The sequence below is a fragment of the Hoplias malabaricus genome, chromosome 16 (genome assembly GCF_029633855.1).
Source record: "Hoplias malabaricus isolate fHopMal1 chromosome 16, fHopMal1.hap1, whole genome shotgun sequence".
In the NCBI taxonomy this organism is placed as follows: Eukaryota; Metazoa; Chordata; class Actinopteri; order Characiformes; family Erythrinidae; genus Hoplias; species Hoplias malabaricus.
Window position 1 is genome coordinate 31231582 of NC_089815.1, and position 20097 is coordinate 31251678.

At 46.3% G+C, this 20097-nt stretch overlaps 1 protein-coding gene across 5 annotated transcripts in view; it reads right to left on the reverse strand.

The window, feature by feature from the left end:
* Window positions 1–18: 18 nt before the first annotated feature.
* si:zfos-588f8.1 overlaps window positions 19–20097 on the reverse strand; it is an 82908-nt gene continuing 62829 nt past the window's right edge. For 4 of the 5 annotated variants that reach the window (XM_066646879.1, XM_066646877.1, XM_066646878.1 and 1 more), the window contains 17 exons: window positions 17525–17619; window positions 15521–15630; window positions 15029–15204; window positions 14252–14359; window positions 13776–13946; window positions 13414–13455; window positions 13209–13320; window positions 10923–10996; window positions 10537–10729; window positions 9936–10064; window positions 8306–8411; window positions 7849–7980; window positions 7600–7723; window positions 7168–7215; window positions 6362–6477; window positions 5615–5742; window positions 19–3835 (listed from right to left, as the gene is read on the reverse strand). In XM_066646879.1, the coding sequence (XP_066502976.1) occupies window positions 3414–3835; window positions 5615–5742; window positions 6362–6477; window positions 7168–7215; window positions 7600–7723; window positions 7849–7980; window positions 8306–8411; window positions 9936–10064; window positions 10537–10729; window positions 10923–10996; window positions 13209–13320; window positions 13414–13455; window positions 13776–13946; window positions 14252–14359; window positions 15029–15204; window positions 15521–15630; window positions 17525–17619 (2286 nt within the window). In that variant the 3' untranslated portion in view covers window positions 19–3413. Of the gene's footprint in view, window positions 3836–5602; window positions 5743–6361; window positions 6478–7167; window positions 7216–7599; window positions 7724–7848; window positions 7981–8305; window positions 8412–9935; window positions 10065–10536; window positions 10730–10922; window positions 10997–13208; window positions 13321–13413; window positions 13456–13775; window positions 13947–14251; window positions 14360–15028; window positions 15205–15520; window positions 15631–17524; window positions 17620–20097 lie in introns of all 5 variants that reach the window. The other variant, XM_066646880.1, reaches the window with a different exon arrangement.

A 20097-nucleotide genomic window follows, 5' to 3' on the forward strand; every position in this document is an offset into this window, starting at 1 on the left:
ATTGCTATACAATGATGATTAAAGCACACTGCAGTAGGTTATGCCTTTTAATGTGTTAAAGTGAGGGAGAACTTTAAGGTGCAGGTTGTTATTAAAGTTGTCTCTGAAAGGGACTACATTTTCAAGTGAAACACAATGTGAATACAGAGTTTTATGGCTGTGTCAGAAATTAAAACCTGCCCCTCTATGTTCTGAGGCATTTCCAGGGGCGAAGGACATTTGAAACAACAACGTGGACGTCTTTGCTTCTCCCTTTTATTTCTGCTGTGAAGTTCCTGGATGTTGGCCGTGACTGAGGAGATATGAGAGACTCCTGATAAAACTAAACATGAGGAAAAAACCCACACAAACACACATCTGCAGCAAGTACAAATTGTATTGTAAGAAAATAATTAGTCCGATCTGTCCATTAAACACAAACAGCTGTGTGGAAAGATACAAAATAAAAGCCAAAAAAAAGCAAAAACAAAAAGTCTGGTCCTAACCCTGTAAAACATTAATAATTAACATTCACTCATTCATTCTCAGCCACATCCTTACACTTCCTCACAGGACGAACACACACCAGCAGGTTTTTACAGGGACGTTAGTAAACACGGCACGCGTCCTCAACTTCTCTCAAGAGATTCTCACCGACCACAACCTTCTTACAGCCACTGAACAGAGGGAAATACACTCGGAGATGAGGTGCACACAGATCAGAGAGAAGAGGGCGACAGGTTACAGTCCCGAGACGGGAACATGGCAAACGGACGACAGCTCTCTCAGGGCCACGCTTAAAAATAAAAAGTGTTAAATATGAAGCATAAAACCAATACTATTATGACATTGATATTACAACACACCTGTAACACTATAAAACAACATGGGATCAGTGCTATTTCCAGTGAAAAGTGGCCGATTCGTGTTAAAAAAATAAATAAAAAACATCTTTCCAAACATCATCAGGATCAGATTTGATTTAAAAAGTTAATACTGCCACTTTCTCTGGAAATAATCACACTTTACTCTCGAATGTTTATGATTTTATTACAGAACTATCACCATGTCTTTAACCTTTCATTAATCCCCACACAACTTTGAGAATATAGTATTGAATTTATTCTTCAGATCTAATCATATTTACTTTTAACAATAAACTGTCCCCGAAAGAACGCCGTCAGGCAACGCTTCGTCTCCTCCTCCGAGAGAAAAGTGTCTTGTGCTGTTTTTATTTCGTTTTGCGCTCAGGTTTAAAAAAAAAGGGGTAAAAATGGTCCATTAGGGTGTAAACACAGAACAGGTCCGGGGTCCACTCCGCGGAGCGTCCCTCCACAGTTTATACGCTCACGGGAAACAGATCAAACACCAGCGTCTCAGTCGGCCTCAGGAGAGTCCTCTGTGCTCCTTGTGGTCCTTTCTTTTTCTTTCTTTGTCGAGGCGTCAATGGAAAAGAGATGGAATGGTGCAACTACCTGCTAATGTTCATGTAAAAAAACAATAAACGAAGCATAAAACAGAACCGTGACAGGGTCCGAGGCCTTAAAAATAAACAGAAAAAAAAAAAAGAATCCCACATTAATACAGCTCCAGAGAAAAGTGCTTGGTGAGACATCAGTCGTCCGGACGACGGGACTGGCTTCCAGAGCAGTGAGACATCTGATAATACCTCATATCTCCATTAAGCTTTATACACACACACCCACACACTGGGCTTGTTACACTCTCAGGACTGTTCTCCACTCGGCTGCTTTTAAAACTGTATGAAGCCACTCATCAACATTAGTTCTTTAACTAAAGACCTGTCAGTCACAACTCCGCTCACGTGTTTATCACAGGCACAACGTCGTGAGGTCAAACAAGCTTCTGCCAAACCCCATTCAGCCGAATCAGCCACGACAGCACCCTTACTTTTAAATAATATTCATCAGGAGCTCATATCACAGCTGGGCCTCCGCAGTACGGAGTGTTTCTCAGTATCTGACAATGAGCTGAGACCCGTGACAGCAGTGGAACCCTCCGTTACTGCGTGGCACAGGAGCGGAGGGTGATATTAACGTTGTTTCTGTATTAAATCACAGCGAACTTTTGGATTGGATTACATCGGCACTCACAGAAAACAAAAACCACCCGCTCCGTCACAGAGAGAGCAGAGAGGCGGTGACCTGCCGAATTAAAGTAACTACGCTGAGAGTTTTTAAATCTTAACAACGTGTGTTTAACTCTCATTACCACGGCTCTCGAGGGGTGCAGGGGTCTAAAGCATCAGACGAATCATCAGGAGACGGTCGGTTCGGCCCCAGGAGGAGGACCGCCCCCTCGCTCCTCATCTCCCCTCACCACACAGGCACGGAGCTGGACAGCAGGGTGTTTGCTGTGTGACCGGGAGTAAGAGGCGATGACGTGCGTCAGAGGATGACTGTATAACGTGTGTAAACTTGGGGAGTGATTAATGACTTGAAGAGACTGGGATAGATTTATAAAAATGTGTATTTGTCATAATCTGCTCCTCTACAGAATCAGACCAAGAACTGTTTAAGAGTCGAGTGGCTCTCAGAGTTCTGTATGAAGCCATCACCTTTAATGAGAGCCTCTTTTTAAAGGGGAAAAGCCAAAAGAGCCACTGCAGCTGGAGCTTCTCCACAACACCGTCCTTGTGTTTGTTGAATACAAAGCTGTGTGTGTCCACGGGTCGATATTCGGACACAGACCGAGGCAGTAACATCGCAGTGGACTTCACTTTAAAACCTAAGCCAAAATATTAATAAATATAACAGTGACACGCTCAAAATGTCCGTCTGGTGTTCTGCTGTTTCTCATTCGGCTGAATGGGATTTTCCTCAGTGGCTGAGCGCTTGTAGAGTGTGGATCAGACCTGGTTCTGGGTCAGTGTGCTATGGCCGTTTATAGCAGGGGCTTAAACTTTGGTCCTGAGCGCGAGTGTTCAACACACTTCAGGATTCACTCTCAGCAGGTCCCGCAGGTCCAGTAGGTCCCGAAGGTCCCGCAGGTGCAGCGCTCCCAAACATTTTAGTGTTTTCTCTGAAGATATTCATCAACTTTAGCACCCAGTCACTGAGCTGAAAGTGTGTGTTACAGCAGGGAAAACATAAAAATATCCAGGGTTTAAACAAAAAGGGAAACACCAGCCCGGTTCACCCTTGGCACTGAAGTCTGATCACGGCGTCCAAATCCAGACGGATCTCAGTCTCGTGTGTAACATTTACATAAAACTTTGAGGTCCACAGATGGAGCCGGAGCTCTACGCCACTGGGCCGTGAACGTGGACAAGCCTCAGACCACAATCAGTGACTTTTAAAGATGCAGATACAGACAACATTCAGACAAAAGGCAAGTGTGAACAGGCCGCTACCACAGAGCAAGCTCCCTGCTCTGGAGAGAGCCTCAGCACCAAGTCAACATCGGAGCCAGAGTTAAGGCCCGTCCGGGATGTGAGCGATGTCCGGGTCTGAGAAGCGTCGGGGGGACAGGAGGGGCTCCTGAGCGTTGGAAGTGGGGGAGACCTGGTCCGGGGGGAAGTGGAGCTCGGTTCCGGGAGCTATAAACAGAGACTGGATGCTGTCTTTTCTGCGTCCGGGCTGCGGCCGTCTCTGAACCAGAGTCATGGACTGAGCCTTCCGCGGCGGCAGGGACTGGACGGCCGGGTGGGTCAAGATGCCTGGTGGCAGACGAAGGGTCCGGGGGATTATGGGGTGCCGGCGATGGAGAGGGTCCCTCGTGGCGGAGAGAGCAGGGGGATCGGGGCCCGAGGGGCTGCAGCTTTCTGCTGATGAAGCTTTTATAAACTTGGGAGGGGAAGATGGTTTGGGAATTCTTGGCACTGAGGTGGTTTTCACTGGAAAGAAACGAGACAAATGTCGGTTTGTGCGACAAACAAAAACAAACAACACAACCAACAAACACCAAACCCACCAGGACGTCATGCACCAAGGTCATGCTCAGTTAGGGTCCATAAGGTTGTGGTTCTCTGTACAGACCCCTTATAAAGTCAGGGGAAAAGGGCGGGGCTCAGCTGCTGTTTTAAACTGTTGGACAAACAAGTCTGAAAGAGTTTGTGTGTAACGTATAAATGTAACTCAGTATTCAAACTTTCTCCACTTTCATCAAATATCATTTATTCGACAAAAAGAAAAAGAACCTAAGACTGAAGCCGTGTGGAGAGTGAAGAGTTTATTGGGCGCTGCGTTGGTTCTGAGCTCAATCACGAAAAAGCTGCAGAAGACTGTGATGGGTTTGTTCTGTTCTTGGGGACAATACTGTGTCTGAAAGTCTGTGTGAGTGTGGGTTTAGACCAGTTACAGATGGAGGCTGTGAATATAGCGCAATAACATGTTAATTTTTGATGAATTAAATGAAAACTTGTGATTTTCCTGCACCAGAGTTTCCATAAAACAACAGAAGAGCGGGAGAATGTTAAACGTTACACAAAAACTATTCAAAACTTATTTGTGCATCATACAATAGGAGAGAGAGAGACAGACAGAGAGAGAGAGAGAGAAGAGAGAGAGAGACAGACAGAGAGAGAGAGAGAGAAGAGAGAGAGGAGACAGAGAGAGAGACAGGAGACAGACAGAGAGAGAGGACAGAGAGAGAGAGACAGACAGAGAGAGAGAGAGAGAAGAGAGAGAGGAGACAGAGAGAGAGACAGGAGACAGACAGAGAGAGAGGACAGAGAGAGAGAGCGCGAGAGACAGAGAGAGGGACAGAGAGAGAGAGGAGTGAGAGACAGAGACAGACAGAGAAAGAGTGAGAGACAGACAGTTTTTCTCAGAGAAGTAAGCCTCTCTTAGCACCACTCTCTCTGTCTCTCTCTCATTCACAGACACAAAGAGCTTGTGAAGGAGTTGTTCAGTTGGAGCAGTGGCGCTGTGAGCAGAGAAACTACACATCGTTGTGCAGCGAGTCTCCAGAAAGAGGGCTGAGAACCACTGGGTTACAGTAGAGAAGCAAACACACACACACACAGTAAAGACTCCAGTTTCTGTATCATTCAGAGGTTAAATGTAAACAAAGACAGAGAGGTTGTTGATGTGAAGAGCTCAATGGCTCAGAGACTACTTCCAGCGCTGGGGAATGGAACCAGACGTCTTTACTTCTCCTCCTCCACCAGCAGTGGACTACATCTGACTTCTCCTTTTCACAGGGAACGCTGATGATGGTAAAATCTCTGAGAGTCCTGAATCATTTACTGTAATATTCTTCTTTTCAGCAGCTCAGAAGATTCAGACGCCGGGTTCCATTCACAAGCACCGTACAAACTTCTGACTGGGTTAGTTTCCCTAGGACAGAGCATTTCATAAACAAACAAACCACCCACAAACCTCCCACAGGAGCAGGTTCCATGCTCAGTCTCATGCCAAAAGACACAACAGAAAAACTCCTAAACATGCACCACCTTCTGAGTAACACCCACACCACCCTCTCCACCGTTCGGTGAAATAGTAACCTGCTACAGGGCAGCGTGGACCGCGACCCTCTTTAACTGCAGCAGCAGCGTCCTGTCCACACCTGCACCACACACAGGACAGCGGCCAAACACGGGTCATTGCTCAGAGTGACATCGGAAACAAGACTGGAGAAGATAAAGACAGGGTTCCTGTACCTTAATACTGACCTTCCGTGTCCGAACTGAGCGCACGGTCTTCCAGCAGACTCTCCGAGCTCGCAGACGCCTCGGAGTCCAGGTTCTCCTGATCAGATCCGGGCTGCTCCAGGTCTGGAAGTCTGCAGGCTAGGTCCTCTCTGGAACACACACACACACACATTACAGGTTAGACATAAGCTTCAATTTTTAGTCAAAATGCTTTCTTCTCCTCCAACATTTCTTCTGAAATAAAGAGCATTTACAGATAGTCCCCCTCTGCTCTACAGGGAAGTCACTGCTGTGTGGATTTGATGGCATTCAGCCACAAACACCAGTGAGGTCAGGGACACAGGGACCGCAGGCATCCCTTTTAACAAGATGCTTTTCAATGGAGACTAACGCACTCGTTTGTGAATCGATTACTTCATGACCATTAACACCACTTCAACATTCAGTACCCCATCTTCAGCCAGTATTCAGCCTCTCACTCCCATCACAGAAGATGCCACCAACACTTGGAGGGTGAGGACACCCATGTGCTTCCTCAGAGACACGTGACTTTCACCAGCCCGACACCTACCGTGTTCTCCTTAGACTCCCAAGCTTCAGACACCATTAAGGATCAAACCCTGCTCTCGAAATAGAGTGTCGGGCCACTCAGGAGCCTGACCACCACCACCAGCTCAACTGCAGTTAAAATCATTGTAATACACAGCTGACCACTGCTCTAATGCAGCATCTACATCCTGTCAGAGTTTAAACGCTGCTGATACACACTTCTCCTGTTTGATGGACTTGATCCTCTCCATCAGGTTCCTTTCAGCCTCGGTGTCCGAGTCGAGCGGCTCGTTCTCAGGGACGACTCGCAGGTCGGACGAAGGCTTCTCCCGCACCTAGGGCCCACACACACACACACACATACATCAACACAATGTGTAATTTACACCATAATCGGTTACAAATGTGACTCCAAGGCATGAAACAGACAGAGGCTACATTCACAAAGCACTCTGTTCTTGCCTGGATCTGATATTAAAAAGCTTTAAGAGCTGTTTCTAATCCACATCAGCCTCCACCAGGACGGACGGGGTCGATTGTAGAATGACAACAGACGAGTTAACGACCGTCCTGGTTTAACGATGCATTAATATGATGCTGTACACAGTGTGAAGTATTTGCTTCTGGCCTCACACTGCACACATTCTGGAAGCAAAGAGGAGAAAACTGATAAAGACCAGAAGACTACCCACGACACGTTCAGAGAAGTTATAAACTCCCATTAGAATTTCAAAAAAGAAGGGGGGGGGGGGGGTTATATGAAGTATGTCACATGCAAAATACAGAACCACTGTTAAAACAAAACAAAACAAACCAAGGTGGAAAAACAAAGTGAAACCTGTGAGAAATCTATGAAAATATCCCAAAACAAAGAAAAAAAAAAGTGTTGCAAGGCCACATTACACAGAAACACAGTCCAGTGGAAGTTAGTAAAGGAGTGTGTGCTTTTACATTTACAAACATGCAAACGCAAACACACACTGAGGCTAGTCACTACAACTGCACACTACAGAGTAAATACATACCGCCACTCCTTTGTAAGGAGAGGTAAACCTGAGGGGTAAATGGCAGCTCTATAGGAATTCAAAACACAAAGCAGAGAAAGCATGGACGTGGTTAAACAACTGAGCTGCAACACAAACACACACACACACAACAATGCCTGGGTACACACACAGTATATTATTAACTGTCATTATCCCCCATTTAAAGGGTGAGCTGTACCTGTGTAACACACACCTACACTATTCTCTGTGTCTGGCATCGTCTGCAGTCGCTCAAAACGACAACAAAAAAACAGGGTGCAGACACTTGCTACACAGCAGTAAAACAGACATACTAACATTTTGCAGCCTTAACGCACACGCACACGCACACACAGAGAGAAACACAAAGCATGGACGTCTGGATCAAAGACCAAAGAAAGCCTGGACCCTGTGTGCAGTGAAGAACCTCACCGTGTTTTGTCTCTTGAGTTTGAGCTGGTTCTTCGCCAGCGTCTCGGCGTACTCCAGATGCTCGATCTCCTCCATCTTCTCATTGTATCTCCTGATCTGCTCGTTTATCAGCATCTCCACACACCTGCAGAGAACACACGCAGAGTCAAGAATCGAGAGAGAACATGAGTTCAATTAAAACGTACTGAGCTCCAGGGAGTGATGGACAAAGCTGGTTTTAAACTTTTAAACAACGTGTACACGACGTACGTGGTGGTCTTGGCGACGTCCTTCATGCTGAGCAGGGGGTCAGCAGTGTCCGGGCCTCTGAGGATGCAGGGGGCAAAGACGATGGCCAGAGAGTTGGGGGTCATTCGGTTACTCTTCTCCTCTCTCGAGACCCTGGAGAGACAGGGACACATTTAATCCTGTCCATGAGCGTTCCTTCATCCTGAGCCTGTTCACAAAGACCTCAGCGTGTCCCCAGAATCAGGATAAAAACCTCTCTATGTTATTATATTTATTACAGGAAGCTGTTTGGATTAAACTCCTTAATCCTACATTCCTTATCTTTCAGTGTAAATGCATTTATCATCATCCCACTGATTTTAAACTGAATTTACTTATTTTTAAGTGGCGTTTAATCAATTTAAAGCCAGTACGTTGATTCTCTCTATTTATAACCGAGACCGTTTGCCACTCAGACGCAGGCCGAGGCGGCGCGTACCTGACGAGATGGAAGACGAGCCTCTCCAGAGTGTTGAAGTGGGCCGTAGGGAGCTCCTCCAAAACCCTGTAGATGGCGAGCAGCTGCTCTGGCTTCTCAGGTAAATCTACAAACACAGGTGAGAAGACGTAGAGAGAGAAGAATATTTAGGATAAAGCTTTAATGTTCAGTTCATTAACTCAGAGTAAAAGTAAATCACTGATATTTCTTCATACAGATGATACAGAGATCACCGAATGGATGCCAGAGCCGCAGATAAAGAGATTAGGAATTAAAACAGTGACAATAAATGTACAATAAAAATCACTACAATAAAACAAGATTAAAGAGAACTGACTGTGTGCAGGTGGCACAAATATTACACAGGCGTCAGTACCTTGTACACTATAAGAATAAAATGGAGTGGAGAAAAACTGACTGTGCAGCGTAAACAGGAGGAACATGACTCAGCTACATCCACTGAGTAATGACTGTCCAAGTTATTAATAGAGAACAGAGACAGTAAAATATAAGAAGTGTGAGGAGAATAACGTATAGAAAAATGTGGCTGTACAAACATTAAAAAATTATAATTTGTGTTGTTATTTATTGATATTGAAATGTCCCGCTGATGCTCAGTGAGACTAATGTGCAGGGGTCAGGACCAGACGGACTGGGGTTCAGGACCGGACCTGCAACTGATAAACTATTAAGAGCTGTTTAACTTTGACTCTTTTGGTCGTTACGGTTCACGTTTAGCGCTCCAGGAAACTCACATCGCATGCGTTACCATACATTACACATGAGGCTACTCAGCCAATCAGATCTGAGCATTATAATGAGCGCTGAGACTGTAATGAGTGACACACACAGGGCAGGACCGGGGACAATTTGCGGAGGCAAAACCAGAAACGGTTGAATAACGCTGAACATGGATTCTGTTTATGGAAAAAGCCCCACCCTTCATCAATAAGAGCCAATCAGATCGCAGGTTATGGAAAAGCAGTAAAGTCAACTGCGGAACAGGTCCCTGGACTTAATTTAAATATGTGCACGCATCTATTTTCTTTAGTTTTTTTAATAAATGATTGTTTATTTGTAAATTTGACTTAAAAGGAGAAAAGGTCATTTTATTTAGAGAATTTGTTATTTATAATTATTTATAAATCTTGTTGAAATACATTGAAATGTAATTAAAAGTGTAATTTGATTTGACATTAAGTTGTCAACGACGTAAATGATGCCATAACTATGAGGTTATTTTAAGGCACAGGACGCGGCACTGATCATGCGCACGTTATTCATTATGTTCCTGGTCTTGGACCTGGTTTTGAGAATGAATTTTAGTTAATTACCTGCTATAACGGTTTAATGCTCAAAAATTTGCGCTAAAGCTGGACTACAGTAAGACAGACTAAATACGCAGAGACGTTAAAGGCAGTGTTTGCTGGTGACTGTGTGTAAAATGGAAAAGGAATATAAAAGCCAACACAAAGCGTCTAAATCTGTCCCTCCACACACTCCTCCTGGTACCCCCCCCCCCCTCTCAGAACCCCTGAGACAGCTGAGCAGTGTTTAACTGGATCCTCTGAGGCAGACGCAGGAAGCTGGAGGGGGCCTTGGAGTGAAAGTGAAGTGCAGTGAAACTCACCGACTGCGTGGAGGAAGTCATTATAGCGAGCTAAGGTCATTAAAGGTTCGGGCAGCTCCCTCAGCCACTGTTTCACCAAACCAGTCACAGCGTGGATCGGATAGTCCTCCAGACACACCGTGTGGGGATCTGGAGGCAGACACATGGTATTAGAACAATCCAGAACGCTAGTAAATGGACTTTCGTAAACCACTCACACGCTACAACAAAGCTACGGGATTAAAAACAGACACAGAATGTAAAGGCCTTTTCACACACGGTATTTAAATAAATCAAACTCTGTCGATTGAGTGAGAGAAAACCCTTTAACACTAAAGAAATCTCAGAGCTCGTCCTGTCCTCCCCACATCTGCTGTTGGACTGGGCACTGCACATAATTGAAGTTTGTCATGTGTTGGTTAAGTTTAGTTACTGACAAAAACAGAAAGGGTCTCTCAGGGCACATTACTTTAAAGGAAAACAGACAAGGGCCCGTTTGTTTTTTTTGGGACCGTTTCTAGTGTTCACACACTCCACACATCAGTCCGTTAGAAACACTGAAAGAGTGTGTGTGAAAGTGTCCAGCGTTATGAGGAAGAACCCCGTTGTAGTAAGGACTTGCCGGCTTCTAGCAGCTGGCGAAGCTCCTTCATGCGGTTTGCTGAGCCAGACTTTCTGTAAATGCCCTCGGTGTAGAGTCCGTTCATCTCCACGTGCTCCAGCATCAGCTCCAGAACCACGGGAACAGGAATCCTGTCATTAACCAGGTGACAGAGCCGCACGCCAAAGTGCTGACAACCACAGTCCTCTTCGTTCTGGAACGGCCGTGAAACAGCAGCAGTGAGGGTTAGACACACTTTATTTTCTTTTAATCTTTCTATATTTAAGTCTATATCAGTTACATTTTCCGTGGTTGAATACAAAACGTTCACAGGATTCAGCACAAAGCCTGAACATAACTAACATATTGGTCATGAGCACGGCTCAGTCAGCAGCGCTTCACTGTACCTTCTTTGAGCAGAAAGTGTTACAGTCTGTGGTGAGTTTGGAGAGGCACTTCTTGTGACAAACAAGTTTGCAATCTGGAACAACAGGAGGCACGATTTATGTAGAGGACATTAACACTCAAGGACAGAAATTAGGAAAACTATGATTCATTTAATACAGAAAAGTGTGGTGTGTTCTCCCTGTGTCTGCGTGGGTTTCCTCCGGGTGACTGTCTGTGAGGAGTGTGGTGTGTTCTCCCTGTGTCTGCGTGGGTTTCCTCCGGGTGACTGTCTGTGAGGAGTGTGGTGTGTTCTCCCTGTGTCTGCGTGGGTTTCCTCCGGGTGACTGTCTGTGAGGAGTGTGGTGTGTTCTCCCTGTGTCTGCGTGGGTTTCCTCCGGGTGACTGTCTGTGAGGAGTGTGGTGTGTTCTCCCTGTGTCTGCGTGGGTTTCCTCCGGGTGACTGTCTGTGAGGAGTGTGGTGTGTTCTCCCTGTGTCTGCGTGGGTTTCCTCCGGGTGACTGTCTGTGAGGAGTGTGGTGTGTTCTCCCTGTGTCTGCGTGGGTTTCCTCCGGGTGACTGTCTGTGAGGAGTGTGGTGTGTTCTCCCTGTGTCTGCGTGGGTTTCCTCCGGGTGACTGTCTGTGAGGAGTGTGGTGTGTTCTCCCTGTGTCTGCGTGGGTTTCCTCCGGGTGACTGTCTGTGAGGAGTGTGGTGTGTTCTCCCTGTGTCTGCGTGGGTTTCCTCCGGGTGACTGTCTGTGAGGAGTGTGGTGTGTTCTCCCTGTGTCTGCGTGGGTTTCCTCCGGGTGACTGTCTGTGAGGAGTGTGGTGTGTTCTCCCTGTGTCTGCGTGGGTTTCCTCCGGGTGACTGTCTGTGAGGAGTGTGGTGTGTTCTCCCTGTGTCTGCGTGGGTTTCCTCCGGGTGACTGTCTGTGAGGAGTGTGGTGTGTTCTCCCTGTGTCTGCGTGGGTTTCCTCCGGGTGACTGTCTGTGAGGAGTGTGGTGTGTTCTCCCTGTGTCTGCGTGGGTTTCCTCCGGGTGACTGTCTGTGAGGAGTGTGGTGTGTTCTCCCTGTGTCTGCGTGGGTTTCCTCCGGGTGACTGTCTGTGAGGAGTGTGGTGTGTTCTCCCTGTGTCTGCGTGGGTTTCCTCCGGGTGACTGTCTGTGAGGAGTGTGGTGTGTTCTCCCTGTGTCTGCGTGGGTTTCCTCCGGGTGACTGTCTGTGAGGAGTGTGGTGTGTTCTCCCTGTGTCTGCGTGGGTTTCCTCCGGGTGACTGTCTGTGAGGAGTGTGGTGTGTTCTCCCTGTGTCTGCGTGGGTTTCCTCCGGGTGACTGTCTGTGAGGAGTGTGGTGTGTTCTCCCTGTGTCTGCGTGGGTTTCCTCCGGGTGACTGTCTGTGAGGAGTGTGGTGTGTTCTCCCTGTGTCTGCGTGGGTTTCCTCCGGGTGACTGTCTGTGAGGAGTGTGGTGTGTTCTCCCTGTGTCTGCGTGGGTTTCCTCCGGGTGACTGTCTGTGAGGAGTGTGGTGTGTTCTCCCTGTGTCTGCGTGGGTTTCCTCCGGGTGACTGTCTGTGAGGAGTGTGGTGTGTTCTCCCTGTGTCTGCGTGGGTTTCCTCCGGGTGACTGTCTGTGAGGAGTGTGGTGTGTTCTCCCTGTGTCTGCGTGGGTTTCCTCCGGGTGACTGTCTGTGAGGAGTGTGGTGTGTTCTCCCTGTGTCTGCGTGGGTTTCCTCCGGGTGACTGTCTGTGAGGAGTGTGGTGTGTTCTCCCTGTGTCTGCGTGGGTTTCCTCCGGGTGACTGTCTGTGAGGAGTGTGGTGTGTTCTCCCTGTGTCTGCGTGGGTTTCCTCCGGGTGACTGTCTGTGAGGAGTGTGGTGTGTTCTCCCTGTGTCTGTGTGGGTTTCCTCCGGGTGACTGTCTGTGAGGAGTGTGGTGTGTTCTCTCTGTGTCTGTGTGGGTTTCCTCCGGGTGACTGTGTGTGAGGAGTGTGGTTGTTCTTCCTGTGTCTGCACACACTTTTGAGTAGACAAACCACCTACCATGATACTAAGACTATGTACTTAGGAGTGTTTAAGTACATAATACTACATGTTAGTATAAGAAGCATTGATGGTGGGGGTTTTATTATTCTCTTGTTTTGTTTGGTTGTTGTTTTTCCTTTTCTCTCATTTGTATATTCTGTATTACACACATTTTAATAAAAAGACCTATGTACAAAAACAAGTGGCACACAAACTCTGCACTGCGTTGATCATTAACTTGACCTCAAATAGAAAATGATTCAAAGCTGGAAGGACACACTTTACTCACCGCTGCACATGTAAGCTTTCTCCATGCCCCAGATGTATGAGGAGCACTGATCACAAGACTGCATGATGTTCACTTGGTAGTGAGTGAACATGTGATCCAGGGGACTCTCCAACTACAGGAGAAATGCAGGGTTAGAGGCTGAATCCTATCCATCAGGGAACTTCAATATCTGCCTGCATTTGTGTGTGTGTGTGTGTGCACTTACATTTTTGTCTTTTTTCCGCCTCTTCTTACGACCCTTCGGAGGCTGAGACAGACACAGATCAATGTTTTTAATGAAAATAAATCATTCACACATTGTGTTTTATCTCCAACATTCATTACACTGTATTTACTGATATTTTATTTTAGAAAAATACTTAGTTTAGGGCCTTAATTCTTTGTTTACTCCTGGGTTTTGCTGAATTATTAGTTGTCTCCAGTCCTACCAGCTTTGCACTGAGATATGGGATACAGCACCTCTAATGCATCAGAGGAGAATGCAAACTGCCCAGATCTGTCACATACTTATTTGAAAAGGACAGCTGCTCTATTATTTATTGAATATTCATTACTACCCGTCCTTACCTTAGCAGGTTCAGCTTCTTCTCGTTTGATTTCTCCTCTGATGAAGCCGTCCAGAACCGACTGGAACAGATTCACCACCAGCTGCACTTCTCCTTTCTGCTTCTCTCCAGCCAAACTGATCACTTTGTTCTGGTAGCCCCTCATCAGGCCTTTGTAGCCGATGTGTGGCTTCTGCGGAACAAGACAGAGAAGAGAGCTCACACTGTGGCTGTGCAATGCATTTGTTTGTTTATTTTTCATTCCGTTCGGTATAATCACCCCTCAGGAGTGTGTCTGCATGACAAAGGTTTCAGAGCAACTTAACTAGAACAATAATAATGTTATTCCTGCAGTGTGAGGGTACAGAGAACCTACTGTTACAACTGCGACAAGAGGAAAAATGCCTCATTAAAAGGACCCTTATAAACAGGTAGTTTTATAACTGGTCATTGGCTGATTGTGGAAAACTCAAATCAAAATGTGTGGTGGTCACTCACAGAGACAGAGTACATGCTCTTAATGTCGGCTCTGAACTGCATGGTGGCACTGATGAAGATGTGCTCTGCTGCTGACAACTGCTTTCCTCTGGAGCGTAGATCATTCACCTGAGAGAGAGAGAGAGAGAGAGAGAGAGAGAGAGAGAAGGGGAAAGAGAGGAAGATAGAGAGAGGGAGAAAGAGACGAAGGGGAGAGAGAGAGAGAGAGAGGGGAAGGGAAAGAGAAGGAGAGAGAGAAAGAGAGCGAGGGGGGAGAGAGAGAGGGAAAGAGGAAGAGACAGGTGAGAGAGAGAGGGGGGAGAGGGAGAGAGAGAAAGGGAGAGAGAAAGAAAGAAAGATAAGGGGAAGGGAAAGAGAGAGAGGGAGAGAGAGGAAGGGGGAGAGAGAGGGAAAGAGGAAGAGACAGATGAGAGAGAGAAAGAGGAAGGGAGAGAAAGAAAGAGATAGGGGGAAGGGAAAGAGAGAGGGAGAAAGAGAGAGAGAGGGAGAAAGAGGATAAAAGGATATATTCAAAAAGAATAATTTGATGAATGAGAGCCTTATGATCATCCACCAAACTCCCAGAGAAACCCCTCTGTGACTGATCAGAATATGGAATTATTAAAGGTTAATTTGCATATTCATTCTCAAATATCATCCAGAATCACAACAACAATTACTTGTTGAGTTTAAACTGCATTTATTTGCTGGACCCGTGCCGTTTCTTCCGTCTCTTTCTCTAAACATATGTATAAACAAATGTCTAAATATAATATACATCCGTGTTTATAATGAGACCTGGTTTCCGAGGAACTCGTCGAGGTGCCGGAGCTCGTTGGCGTTGGTGATCTCTCGGCTGAGCGAGGCGTTCCACTGCTCTGACACTCTCGTGGCTCGGCTGATTTTTATGGTGGGGTTACGACTTACTCGACCACCAGGGGGCTCAGAGTGATGAGAACGAGACGGAGAGGTGACTGAAAGAAGACAGGAGAAAGAAAAATAAGGGGAGGGAGCAAAAAAGAGGATGAGGATCAGTCAGATTCCCCACTGCGTTTAAAGTGTTCTGGGTAACGATGTGTACACACTACTTAATCAAGCCAAGTGTCGTCCCTCAGCTGAGATTCGGCTTTTCACCAAACAAGTCTATTTTAATCTGAGAGTCCTGTGATCTACAAACACACGTCAGATTTCCCAGCGGCTGCAGCTGTTGCATTTTTGTCCGTTTGTATGTTTCTGTGCCGTCTGCACCCATCACTCTGAGGTGGTGGAGAGCGACAGTGTGCACTGTACCTTCTGCTTTCTCCGCCAGAGCACCAGCCATAGTCAGCTCTGCATCCTCCGGAGTTTGAGCTTCTTTATGAGGACGCTTCTTCAGGATCTTCCTCAGGAAACCCGTCGATCTGTAAAAGCGGACAAAGGCTTCTTTAATTACTGTTATCTTCACTGTTATTGTGATGAATGTCTCAAACGAGTCCATGGACCTTTTAAAAACGGTGTATATTGTAAACAATTTATTAAACGGGGCAATGGCCAGAGACAAACATGGTTTAAAGGGTTAACTGCCACATCTGAGCTAAAGTATGTGGTCTTTAAGCGCTCAGATCGGACACAGTGTGGAAAAACACGGATTGGACTTCCCCAGTGGAGGGAAAACAGAAAAAAAATATTCGGATAAAAAAGAAAATATTTGATGCCTTTAAACTGTCAGAGAGCAGAGGATTCTTGTACAACATTCAGCCAAGAATCATACTCCATGTATTTACTTAACGCATTCCTGACAGAATATTTTGGACAGCTCATGCAACTCAAACAACATCCCAGCAACGCAGCAGCAGAGGAACCGTGAGGTCACAGCACTGCTTCATCCACACAGCCCCCAGCCCCCGGAGCAGATCCCCTCCTGGTTTATAGCGGAGTGTAAAGCACTTGTGAAGTGTCAGTTAAACGAGGAGGGGGGTGTGAACAGCGGGAGGTGGGGGCATTTTCAAACAGACAAATAACCCCTAAAAAAAACAGAGGCGTTTGTTTCGTATCAGTCAGTATTCTCAGGTTTGATGTTTATTGTGTGGTTCATTCACTCTTCCCCAAACATATGAACATACAACACGTTAGTGTGTGTCCCAGTGAAAGCCAGAGTAGACCCGAGTGTTTGTACACGCTTCTAACTGCTTCTAAATTTCAGGGGTCCGAGACATCTCCCTGCCCCCGGAGCAGCGTCTCCACAGCTTTAGAAAAGGGAGTGTAAACCTCATGTGAAGTGTCAGATAAACGAGGAGTGTCAGATAAGCTCAGACAGGGCTGGAGCTTTCCCATGAGCCCAATGAGTCATGCTTCCTGTGTGATGGCATTTTACTAGAGATAAGAGTTATACTCAATTAGACACACACACACACACACACACACACACCACTGCAGTCTCTCTGAGGACTCCAAACCTGTGACTGGGTTCCCCTCACGGCTCTGATAAACCACACAAGGGCACAGGCCAGAGCTGAGTAACGTAGTGTAAAGAGAGACTCGCCCCGAGGTGTGATTTAAGGTTCAGGGCTCGGTTCTCAGTGCTTTTCTGCAGATTTACACAGAGTTAACGACAGAGAACAGGGTGGAGTGATAACATGGATGATCTGGTTATGACGCTTGATGTGCCGCACTGTAGAAGAGCTACTGGAGCACAAGCAGCACTGACCCATGTGTTCTGACCCGCTTCTATCAGAGCAGAATTAACTCTGTCAGCAGTGTGTGCTGCAGTAACTCTTCCGTGAGATCGGACCAGACGGATTTGCCTTCACTCCTCTAACATCAGTGAGACTCGACCCAGGACCCTGTCGCTAGTCAGTGATCGTCTTCCCTCGGTCGGTACTGACCACTGCACACTGGGAACACCCCACCGACCCGAGTTCTGGAGACACTCCGACCATCAGAATACGGCCCATGTCAAAGGAGTGGTTTCCCACACAGGGATTAAGCCCAGTTCTTAGACGCTGCACTAAGCTTTTTTGGCTAAATTTTAAGGCGGCACTGAACCCTTTCTCAGATGCGAAGGCAATCCCATGATGCAACGCAAACACAAATTACTCATCGTGATTTTAATTGGTTTTCTCTGAGAGAAGAGGGAAATAGACGGGAGTTTTCTTGTGTTGCATCATGGGATTGCCTTTGTGGCTGAGAAAGGGTTCGACGCTGCCTTAAAATGTGGCCAGATTAAGACACCCCTGTCTTAAACAGCGATGTTTTCAGGATCACATTTCTGAAAGCCCACAGCCTGCTTCACCAACCCTCTGTGTGAGCAGTTACCTCTCAGGAGTGTGTGGCTGCGTGTGAGGTCCGTCTTGTTGACCCGAAATCTCCTGATTCTTCACTAAACTGAGGGTTTTGGTCCCGTGTGGAGCCTGTAACAGAATTCAGAAAACACCAGTCAGGTTTAATAAGTTATTACTAATATTTATCAAAACAAAGCAGTGCTATGGAAGTTCTCTTCAGGTCAAAGAGGAGGTTAAAACAGCTGGTGACACGTTCTCTTTTAATAACAACTCACATAAACATCTATGACTGCTCACTCTGTATCAGTGACACTTTATAGATGTTTATATAAGCGTTTAGATGACGCCGCTATGTCCAATCAAATACATGTATCTCCATCTTTGTTGATTTGTATTTTACTACAGAATTTGAACACAGCAGCTGTCCTTCACACTGTGTGAACAGTTCATGAAGAACCGACCAATAGAAATGCTCAAAAATTACTCTGAATAAAATCTTTTTACATTGACTTCCATTTAAATGTTAGAAGGTTTTTTCCTGTAAAGCTGCTATTTTGGGAGAAACATTTTTGACAGAACAGCGACGATGTGTCAGTTTTAAGGAAAGTGTCATGAACAATGTACATTTTACAGCTCAGATATCAAACAAAATAAACTAAATTTATAACGTGATCGTTAAATGAAATTATCTACCATTCTACCATAAGTTATTTAAAAATCCTGCACAGCGCAGCACCAATTCACAGCAAAGCAACACGATCATTTGGCACCATCACCATGATTATAATCAGTAGAACAGCTAGTGACTGGATGTATTTTTTGGTTCACCACCCTCCTCACAGACAGTCACCCGGAGAAAACCCAAGCAGACACAGGGAGAACACACCACACTCCTCACAGACAGTCACCCGGAGAAAACCCAAGCAGACACAGGGAGAACACACCACACTCCTCACAGACAGTCACCCGGAGAAAACCCACGCAGACACAGGGAGAACACACCACACTCCTCACAGACAGTCACCCGGAGAAAACCCACGCAGACACAGGGAGAACACACCACACTCCTCACAGACAGTCACCCGGAGAAAACCCACGCAGACACAGGGAGAACACACCACACTCCTCACAGACAGTCACCCGGAGGAAACCCACACAGACACAGGGAGAACACACCACACTCCTCACAGACAGTCACCCAAAGGAAACCCACGCAGACACAGAGAGAACACACCACACTCCTCACAGACACCCGGAGGAAACCCACACAGACACAGGGAGAACACACCACACTCCTCACAGACAGTCACCCTGAGGAAACCCACGCAGACAGAGAGAGAACACACCACACTCCTCACAGACAGTCACCCGGAGGAAACCCACGCAGACACAGGGAGAACACACCACACTCCTCACAGACAGTCACCCTGAGGAAACCCACGCAGACACAGGGAGAACACACCACACTCCTCACAGACAGTCACCCTGAGGAAACCCACGCAGACAGAGAGAGAACACACCACACTCCTCACAGACAGTCACCCGGAGGAAACCCACGCAGACACAGGGAGAACACTAATCATTCACACACACACACACACACACACACAGTCACCTGGAGCGGGACTTGAACCCACAACCTCCAGGACCCTGGAGCTGTGGCAGAGACACTACTTGCTCCGCCCACAATAAATAAAGATAAAGATTTTTTTAGTGGCCAAAATATGAAACAATTCAAAAATGATTGGGGAAAATTCAGAATGCCTTTAAGGATCATTGTGAGAGTGGTTTGCTCAAGCGCCATCGTGTTTGAGAGTGAATAATAAGTTAAAGGAGAATTAGTAACACACACATGCATTTGCAAGTTAACAATATATTAATAAACACTACATTTTTGCCACACAAAAATGATCCATTTAAAAAATTAATTAATAAAAAAATCACCCCTGGAACATACAGCTATTGGATTGAGACTGAAATATTCAAGAGTTTTACAGCTGCTGTTTTATTTCAATGTCTTTTTGTTAAGTGATTGTTGGAAATACTTTTCCCAGTGCTGTCTCACAGTGCTGCATTTTTGTGGCATCACTGAGTCTTACTCATAAGAAAAGCTTGTGTTCTCAAACACAATGAGACTCGAGGTGATTTGCTTTGCGTTCCCAGCTCAGCTTGGTTTTCTTAAATCACCAAATGAGGAAAAGCCTCCCTCCGTTGATTCACAGCCCATTTCTCCATCCTCCCCAAGCAGGCCACAGCTCCTGAGTGACTCGGGCACCGATACCTGACCTGGAGTGGGTCTGTGGAGGGCAGGGGGAAAGTCCAGCACTCCACATCCTCCATTTCTGCACTTTTAACCTTCAAGCAGTTACGAACAAAGCCAAGACGATGTCTGCGCCTGGGACTCTTGCGATAAGGCGCATGGCCCTGAGTGAGCCAGAGAAGCACATGATATATAACAGATATCAGGGATTAAGGCTCTTAGTCTGTTGTGGGAAGTCTGGAGGGGGTTTGAACAGAACTGATTTCAAATAAGAGACAGAGGACATCTGTGATTAAAATGGATTATAAACATGAGAGAGAAAATACAAAGAAACATCAGTTTATTCA